Here is a 9994-nt window from a genome sequence, read left to right on the forward strand (position 1 = left end):
GTAAATTTGTGACTTTATCTCATAAATTAATGACATTTTTCTTGTAAATTGACGGCTTTTTAATCGTAATTGTATGACATTTTTCTAGTATATTTATGACTTTTTACTCATCAATGATGGTTGAATTTGAAGTAAAGCTGTATTTAGATACTGTACAGTATATTTCTGTTAATAATAAACATGCATCTGTCTGTAGATGGAGACGATACTGTATGTCATACAAAGGATTTATTATATAAATTTTATTTTATTTTATTTTATTTTATTTTATTTTATTTTATTTTATTTTATTTTATTTTATTTTATTTTATTTTATTTTATTTATTGGAGGGGACTGCAGTAATTCTCCTTGACTCCAGGGGGCGCTCTGTAGACAAATGATAGTTTTACGCGCACAAGTTTGGACATCCTGGCGTTCCGTAGACGGCGTGGACGTCAATGACATTCTCATTGTTCTTTCACAAGACTTTATCCTTGTGAAAGCTTTAAACATGTCACTAAGCTTTTTACTTCGGACTTTAGTGAAAGATCTCTCAAAGGTGATTTGAGATGACTGTTTAAGATGTGTAAATGGGTTTGTTAGTTCCCGTCATGTCTAGTGAGGTTAGCAAGCTAGGTTAAATGGCTGCGTTTCATGTTATCGATAAATAGCGCTAGTTTGTGTGACTATGTCGTGGTGAATTAGTGATTTTTATACATTTTTTCATGGCATTTTTGCTGTCCCGTCCTTCAGGTGAGCAGCCAGCCTGCACACGCTTTCCACACCGGATGTCATCTTCTGGCGGTGGACAAGAACCTCCTGCTCAAACTGCGGAAAAGCTCCGGCTACACTTTTATCAACTGCAAGAAAGCACTGGAGAAGTTTGACAATGACATCACCCAGGTTTGCGTGTATGAATGATTATGGATTATGGAGTACGGGTGGATTTGCTAATGAAGTGAGATGTGATGAAACGTGTGTGAAAGGCGGAGGCTTGGCTGCACGAGCAGGCCCACAAGGAAGGATGGAGCAAAGCCAGCAAGCTGGATGCTCGCAAAGCCAAAGAGGGGCTCATTGGGCTCCTTGTGCGAGATCAAGCGGCCGTCATGGTGGAGGTACATCCCAAAAACGTATTCTTCATTCTTCATTCACCCCAACAAAGCTATCTTTTATGTGGGTGTGGGTGGGTGGGGAGCAGGTCAACTGTGAGACGGACTTTGTGGCCCGCAATGAGAAGTTCCAGCAGCTGGTCCAGGATGTGGCCTTTTCCACTTTGGCTCACCACCAAAATAAAAGCCAGACAGGATATGTCAAGGTAAGAGCGCCTAGCAAGTGCACACGACTTTCCTTATGGGAAATGACATAAATAATAATAATAATAATATTATTATTATTATTGTGTGTGGCCATCATAAAAGCTTTATTGACACTACAGGCTACGTTGGAAGGCACGTTTGAACATTTCTTGCTGTCATGAGTGTAGAAACATATGAATCCCTGCTGATGTTTATACGACCAACACATTTGTATCCAAATCATCATCATCATAATGCCTTTATCAAATGTACAGGATATGTTTTCAAGTGTCACACAAGTGGAAAAATAAGCTGTCCCGTGTTAATATTAGTCAAATTTTCACAAATGACTTTTTAGCCCTCATATGTCATCATGCAAATGCAGAAAGTAAATATTTATGATGTGTACATACATTTTAACATTCCTAAATGTCATAAAAGTGTAGAAACAAGTAACATTCTGGTGATAACAGGAAAATAATTTAAAAAAAGAAAGTGTCGGACGTTTCGCTCCTCATCCGAAGAGCTTCGTCAGCGAACATGCTCTTCGGATGAGGAGCGAAACGTCCGACACCTTCTTCACAGAAGTACAGATGACGTCTTAAGAAGCCTTTCCCTCGATGGACAACTCCTGTACGACTGAGAGCCTACACACACTTACAAAAAGAAAATGAAAATAATCTATAGAGGACGTAAACCAGGGGGTGTCCAAAGTGCTTGGTGGGGGGCAGCGCCACAGCCTGGCTGTGGTTGGGATGTAGGAAGACGCTCCAGTCCAAATAGGACAAGCGTACCCCACGAGAGGTCGTATGTATGCCTTGTAGATGGTGATTGATGCTCAGGGAGGGTGGACGTCCCAGGATGTACAGTAGAATCACCTAGCAGCTTTCTTAATACCAGGAGTCCATGCTGGGGTGATGCTAACAATGACCCTTTTCCTTGGTATCAGTTTCTTTTTCATGAAGCAGAGAGAGAGGAGGGCAATCCCTGCAGCTTTGCTGGCACTGACAGTGATGCCCCCAGTCAGTAGCCCGTTTTTCAGCGGCGTCCGAGTGTCGCTGCAGGCCTTCTGCAGACACCTGTACGTCTCTAAGCTTTGGGTTTCTAACGGTAACATGGAGAGGTCGTTCTCCAAGTGTGATGCGAGGTCGTCAGCCTACACCAGGAAGAGTAACTGACCCAGTACACTCCCTTGGGGCGCACCAGCAGATGGAGGTGATGCTGCAGGAGTAAATCCGTCTGCTGTTCTCTATCAGCCAGGAAAGATGAAATTCAGCCCTGAAGGCCACCGTGCCACACGAGACAAAGCTGTCTTTATACCCAATGCCAGAACTCTCATGCCTTGGTGGGAGTCGAGGGCATTATTCCATTTACAAGAAAGAAGTTGAAGTAGCAGCAGCAGAAACAGCTTTAGTACTTTAGTAGCAATTGGATCAAGAGGAAAAATAACATCATTTTGCTATCATGCAGGTGAAATAGTCAAGAAAAAATAGCTTCTTTTGCTTTTAAGGCTGTATTGTTATGAAAAACAAACAAAACAACAATAGAGGGGGGAAATCAAAGACACCCGAAAAATGAAAGTGAAAAAATGATGCAGCACACTGGTCCATTTAGCTAAAATGTCATTGTAGCAACTCAAAATGATTCTCAGTAGTTTGTGTGGCCCCAACGTGCTTGTACGCATGCCTGACAACGTCGGAGCATGCTCCTAATGAGACTACGGATGGTGTCCTGGGGGATCTCCTCCCAGATCTGGACCAGGGCATCAATGAGCTCCTGGACAGTCTGAGGAGCAACCTGGCGGCGCCGGATGGACCTAAACATAATGTCCCAGAGGTGTTCTATTGGGTTTAGGTCAGGTGAACGTGGGGGCCAGTCAATGGTATCAATTCCTTCATCCTCCAGGAACTACCTGCATACACTAGCCACATGAGGTCGGGCATTGTCGTGGACCAGGAGGAACCCAGGTCCCACTGCACCAGCATAGGTTCTGACAATGGGTCCAAGGATTTCATCCGGATACCTAATAGCAGTCAGGGTGCCATTATCTAACCTGTAGAGGTCTGTGCGTCCTTCCAGGGATATGCCTCCCCAGACCATCACTGACCCACCACCAAACCGGTCATGCTGAATGATGTTGCAGGCAGCATAACGTTCTCCACGGCATCTCCAGACCCTTTCACGTCTGTCGCATGTGCTCAGGTTGAACTTGCTCTCATCAGGGAAGAGCACAGGGCACCAGTGGTGTAGTTGCCAATTCTGGTGGTCTATGGCAAATGCCAATCGAGCTCTACGGTGCTGGGCAGTGAGCACAGGGCCCACTACAGGACGTCGGGCCCTCAGGCCACCCTCATGGAGCCTGTTTCTGATTGTTTGGTCAGAAACATTCACACCAGTGGCCTGCTGGAGGTCATTTTGTAGGGCTCTGGCAGTGCTCATCCTGTTCCTCCTTGCACAAAGGAGCAGATACCGATCCTGCTGAGGGTTGAAGGACCTTCTAATTTTTTTTTAGCAGTATATATATGTGTGTGTGTGTGTTTGTGTGTGTGTGTGTGTGTTTGTGTGTGTATGTGTGTGTGTGTATATATGTGTATATATATATATATACAGTATGTCACAAAAGTGAGTACACCCCTCACATTTCTGCAAATATTTTATAATCTTTTCATGGGACACCACTGAAGAAATGAAACTTTGCTACAATGTAAAGTAGTCAGTGTACAGCTTGTATAACAGTGTAAATTTACTGTCCCCTCAAAATAACTCAATACACAGACCTTAATGTCTAAACTGCAGGCAACAAAAGTGAATACACCCCTAAGTGAAAATGTCCAAATTGGGCCCAATTAGCCATTTTCTTTTCCCAGTGTCATGTGACCCATTAGTGTTACAAGGTCTCAGGTGTGAATGGGGAGCAGGTGTGTTAAATTTGGTTTTATCACTCTCACACTCTCTCATACTGGTCACTGGAAGTTTAACATGGCACCTCATGGCAAAGAACTCTCTGAGGATCTGAAAAAAAGAATTGTTGCGCTACACGAAGATGGCTTAGGCTATAAGAAGATTGCCAACACTCTGAAACTGAGCAGCAGCACGGTGGCCAAGACCATACAGCGGTTTAACATCACAGGTTCCACTCAGAACAGGCCTCGCCATGGTCGACCAAAGAAGTTGAGTGCACGTGCCCAGCGTCATATCCAGAGGTTGTCTTTGGAAAATAGACGCCTGAGTGCTGCCAGCATTGCTGCAGAGGTTGAAGGGATGGGTGGTCAACCTGTCAGTGCTCAGACCATACGTCGCACTCTGCATCAAATTGGTCTGCATGGCTGTCATCCCAGAAAGAAGCCTCTTCTAAAGATGATGCATAAGAAAGCCCGCAAACAGTTTGCTGAAGATAAGCAGACTAAAGACATGGATTACTGGAACCATGTCCTGTGGTCTGATGAGACCAAGATAAACTTATTTGGTTCAGATGGTGTCAAGCGTGCGTGGCGGAAACCAGGTGAGGAGTACAAAGACGAGTGTGTTTTACCTACAGTCAAACATGGTGGTGGGAGTGTCATGGTCTGGGGCTGCATGAGTGCTGCCGGCACTGGGGAGCTACAGTTCATTGAGGGAACCATGAATGCCAACATGTACTGTGACATCCTGAAGCAGAGCATGATCCCCTCCCTTCGGAAACTGGGCCGCAGGGCAGTATTCCAACATGACAACGACCCCAAACACACCTCCAAGACAACCACTGCTTTGCTAAAGAAGTTAAGGGTGAATGTGATGGACTGGCCAAGCATGTCTCCGGACCTAAATCCTATTGAGCATCTGTGGGGCATCCTCAAACTGAAGGTGAAGGAGCACAAGGTCTCTAACATCCACCAGCTCCGTGATGTCGTCATGGAGGAGTGGAAGAGGATTCCAGTGGCAACCTGTGAAGCTCTGGTGAACTCCATGCCCAAGAGGGTTAAGGCAGTGCTGGAAAATAATGGTGGCCACACAAAATATTGACACTTTTGGCCCAATTTGGACATTTTCACTTGGGGTGTATTCACTTTTGTTGCCTGCAGTTTAGACATTAAGGTCTGTGTATTGAGTTATTTTGAAGGGAACAGTAAATTTACACTGTTATACAAGCTGTACACTGACTACTTTACATTGTAGCAAAGTTTCATTTCTTCAGTGTTGTCCCATGAAAAGATATAATAAAATATTTGCAGAAATGTGAAGGGTGTACTCACTTTTGTGACATACTGTATATATGTGTATATATGTGTATATATATATGTATATATATATATATGTATATATATATATATATATATATGTGTGTGTGTGTATATATATATATTATACTATACAGTCAAACCTGTCTTAGCGGCCACCTTTATAGAACGGCCACCTGCCTATAGCAGCCACTGAAAAATCCCCCGCAGCAAATGTACATGTTATAGACCCTGTGTATAGCAGTCACCTGTCCAACGCGGCCAGCAGCCACCCATTTTGTCTCCCTTGGTCAATATCTGACCGCATGTAGCGGCCAAATTACCAACTCAAGTAGAAGCTTCATGCACGAAAAAGTTTTGTTTTTCAATCAATGAAGCCGTCGTGTGTAGACTTTAATTACTGAGTCCTAGCTCAGTCACAATCATTCACAAGATCCACACAAACTGTCAGTTGTTCCACATAAAAAAGCCGTCTTCTTTTGAGCTTGCTATTTCCTGGTCAAACATGTAACTTTAAGAGCATTTGCACCAAAACATTACCGCAAAGTAGGCTGGGAACAGGACGTGCTCCCAGCGACGCTACAATAAAAAAAAAAACATACGCTAGTATGCATGCGGCAGCGGGAGCAAAACTGAGTTTGGTTGTACTTAATTGAAGTATTTTAGAATGTACTCACGTTATTTTTCATCAATCCTCATCCACAAATCCATCAAAGTCCTCATCTTCTGTATTCGACACAAACAAAGCCGTCTTCTTTTCCGTTCGCTACTAGTCTGTTAACTTGTCAGTGTTATTCAGCTCCGAAGCAAAGAAGGAAACTTCTCCTGTTGCTTCTGCCAACTTTATTTATTGAACGCGGCCACCAGACAGCAGCTCAGAACACACACATCTCTCAGCATCGTCTCTCCTTCCTGCTTGCCCACAAGGCAAAGGTTAAACAAGCCCCACTACATAGCTGTCCAGCCAATGCCTGTAAGAAATCACACCGTTTATTTCCTGGTGTGCACTGGTCAATACTGTAATGCCGCTTGTTGTGGGGAAGGAGAGACTCACGTCGCCGATGCACTTTAATGGCTTTATTAACAGCGGAGAACACTGCAGGACTTTACATCCACGCCAACATAAACACACTTCCCAACTCTCTCCAAACTCACAGCTAGCACTGAGCCTAGCTCTCCTGCTCGGGACGCCCACCGTCACTTCCCGTCACTTCCTGATGAACTAAAGCTGTAATGACACTCTGCCGTATAAAAAGTAAAATATTAAAAACAAGCGTAAGACATTACTAGCACAGCTTTGTTCTGTGGGTGGTGAATATATTCTATCAGTTATTATTAAGCCTCTAGCTTCCTTTTAGTAAGTAAAAACCTTGGCTATGATTGCACTACATTGTCATGTAGACCTACAAAGTACACTTGGAAGAACAAGAGGTGAATAAATGTATTGCAATTGATGTGAAACTGATGAGGGGTAGGATTAAATAAGCTTTGCTTCTTCCTACTCCTTTTTGGACATGCAAAATTGTGAATTGTACTATGTGATGTGCTACTGTTTGACTCATGCATGTTCAGGATTAAAACCATGAACCATGATAATAACAAGCCTAGTAGTGCTGTACAACTTTTATCCGCAGTCTGCAGTGCCCTCTACTGGTCAACATTATTATTATTATTATTATTATTTTCCCTTTTTTTCCTCTACTGGTCAACATTCAAACTGGACGCCAACCTGTCTATAGAGGCCACCTGTCTATAGTGGCCACTTTTGCAGACTCCCTCTAGTGGAGTCCCTATAGACAAGTTTGACTATATATATATATATATATATATATATATATATATATATACAGTACCGGTCTGCTTTCATTTTGCTCCTCCTGTGGAGTAAAGCCTCGTAAAACTTCCCGTCCAGCCTGGCTTTCTTCAGCGAGCACGTCTCGTCCTCGTTCACCCTGAGGCGACGGTCCTGGAAACTCTGAAACTTCTTCACGTAATTGACCTCACAGGACTTCACATTGCCTCGGTCCTCATCAGCGATGTCATCTTTGTGCTTGAACTCTTGCTCCGCACACGACCTGATCTTCACCATCTCGCCATCGCCCGCCGTCTTGCTCTTGGCCTTGATGTCGTCGCTGGCGCTGTAGGAGATGAAGCAGCTGTTTGCAGCCAGGAGAGCCATCTTGCCTTCTTGAAAGACGGGCTGCCACTGCTCTCTGGAGCCGATGGCGTCAGAGCGGCCCGCCACCAATCTGTCGGAGTTGAGCCCCAGGTACTTCCCGTACCCGGACTTCAAGGCTATCCTGCTGTCAGACAGCTTGACAGCAGTGAACTGTTCAGGAGGGTCGGGTCCTTCATCATCTGCGGGGGGGGATAAAAAACTCTTCATAAACTTTAATCACACGCTCTGTCCGGGTTGTATCATACAGCTACAATTTAGCTTTCTCTGCCCAGCGTCTGTTCGTCCCATTAGCAGTGTCACAGTGCCCCCTACTGGTCAAGCATGTACCGTATAAATACTGATGGAGCGACTACAAGGCAAAATAAAATAAAATATAGACCAGTCGGCTTGTGTTCGTATCCGCGAATGTTCGCAAGTCGGATGTTCGTAAGTTGGGGACCTAGTGTGTGTGTGTGTGTGTGTGTGTATGTATAATTACTGTAAGTTAGCTAAGTGTATAAGTTGTTAGCATATCTACAAGATTGGTTGAAAAATGTGGAGGTTGCCTTTAGAGCTTTTTCATTTTGACTGTGTGGCCCCCACTGCAGTGTTGAGGTGTTGTCCCGATTGTGACGAGGATGTGTTTGGACATCCTCAGGTGGAGAAACAAGTTGAAATCGTTGAAGTCTTTATCAAATAACACAAGTCTATTTTGGTGTTGCCAAAGAAATGAATGCAAATACAAATGATCTGTTCCAGGGTCAAACTGTGGCCTTTATCGGCACCTTTGACTGTCGTGCAAGTGTAAAAAGAAGCTAAGATACTGTAAGCTCTCAATGATACTGTAGCACCACTCATCCTTCTCATTCCACCTTTCTTCCATCCTTGCATCCTTGTCACCTTGCTCTCAACTCCCATGCAGAGTCACTTGGATGCCCATGACCTCAGCAAAGTCCCTGTGACCCCCCAGGGAGGGAGCCTGGCTGACCAGGTGGCCTTCACCATAGGTTGGTAGACGAAGCTGCAGGATGCTAAGCAAACAGATGAATGTACGTCATAAATGATAAACGTCGTCCTATCAGGTCGCCTGGGTGAGAAGATGTCAGCGAAGCGGGCTGTCACGGTCAGCGTCCCCGCCGAGTGGCGCATCGGCTTCTACGTTCACGGTGGCGTGGCGGGCCGGACGGAGGTGGCCATGGGACGCTACGGCGCCCTGGTTGTCTTCCGGGGTGGCAAAGAGGGAGAAGAGGAAAGTTTGGGACGCAAGCTGGGACAGCACATCGTGGGAGAGGCGCCCGTGTCGCTCGGCAACATGGACGACCTGCCGTGCGGCGAGAGCGAAACACGCCTCCTGCCGCAGACTTTCTTGGCAGACCCCAGCAGGACGGTGGCGCAGGTGCTCAAGGGCCAGCAGGCTCGAGTGCTGGACTTTGTCAGGTTTCAGTGTGGAGAAGTTGGCAGTGAAGAAAAGAAATGATGAAATGAAGACTTTTTGTTTGTTTGTACGCCTCCTATTGGTCAGCTGGACTTTCTCACTTAGGATCATAAATGGTGGAATAAACAAATGCACGTACGGTAGACTTGCTAGCACATCAAATGTGCAGCAACACAATAAATGTTACTACTGGAAATGTATCATAAGACAGTGTTGGTCAATCCTCTTTGCCGTCATGTCTTGTGTGGGTTTTTATACGACACAGGAAGTCTCGCAAATCTCGACATACAATTTCTGATACCCAATTTTTTTTCATTCATTTAGGAATACAGTTTCCATATAAACATTGCAAATAAATATATAATAATGTAGAAGTAAATACTACAATTCATAAATGATCAAGAATCAAATATTTGTATTTAGGTTTCACATAAAGGAAACATTTTAAAATTTCGATTACATAATACATGCATGTTTTGACTTCAGAAATGCCCTTCACAATAAAACTCTCACTATAAACTATTCTTGGCAAGCTTCAAAGAAAGATATTTAAATATACCGATAAATCAGTGCTATAAATATGGTCAGATTAATTAAACATGTTTAAAAAGTCACAGAGTTAAAACAACATTTACGACAATTTTTCGGGGAAATCCTTTCCAAGTATTTTGGAAAATCTTCTCTTTTGGGTGCTAATAGGTGTGCTAACCAATGACAGCCACTAGGGGGCGTTTCCCGATGAGTTCATCACATGGACTCTGCTGCCATCTACTGATCACTCGGCGTCACTACATGAAAAGGAGGGAGGGGGCAATAAATAGTAAATTATTTTGCTATCTGGTGGTGATTTTTTTTTTAAATAGAGTCAGACAACAATTAAAACAATGTCTTGTATTTGGTAGCAACAGT

At 44.1% G+C, this 9994-nt stretch overlaps 2 protein-coding genes across 2 annotated transcripts; one reads left to right on the forward strand and one right to left on the reverse strand.

Moving 5' to 3' along the window:
* Nucleotides 1–401: 401 nt before the first annotated feature.
* On the forward strand, nucleotides 402–9467 carry tsfm (Ts translation elongation factor, mitochondrial). Its single transcript, XM_054785555.1, has 6 exons — nucleotides 402–539; nucleotides 734–883; nucleotides 967–1095; nucleotides 1179–1295; nucleotides 8573–8657; nucleotides 8733–9467. Exons 1-6 carry the CDS (start codon nucleotides 492–494, stop codon nucleotides 9125–9127), a joined length of 924 nt encoding a protein of 307 aa, XP_054641530.1. The 5' UTR covers nucleotides 402–491; the 3' UTR covers nucleotides 9128–9467.
* LOC129185832 (protein FRG1-like) lies at nucleotides 2528–7878 on the reverse strand. The gene is made up of 2 exons (XM_054783332.1): nucleotides 7341–7878; nucleotides 2528–2553 (listed from the first exon to the last, which is right to left on the reverse strand). The coding sequence occupies exons 1-2, from the start codon at nucleotides 7876–7878 to the stop codon at nucleotides 2528–2530; spliced, it is 564 nt and encodes a 187-aa protein (XP_054639307.1).
* Nucleotides 9468–9994: the final 527 nt, after the last annotated feature.

The sequence above is a fragment of the Dunckerocampus dactyliophorus genome, chromosome 8 (assembly GCF_027744805.1).
Source record: "Dunckerocampus dactyliophorus isolate RoL2022-P2 chromosome 8, RoL_Ddac_1.1, whole genome shotgun sequence".
Taxonomy (NCBI): domain Eukaryota; kingdom Metazoa; phylum Chordata; class Actinopteri; order Syngnathiformes; family Syngnathidae; genus Dunckerocampus; species Dunckerocampus dactyliophorus.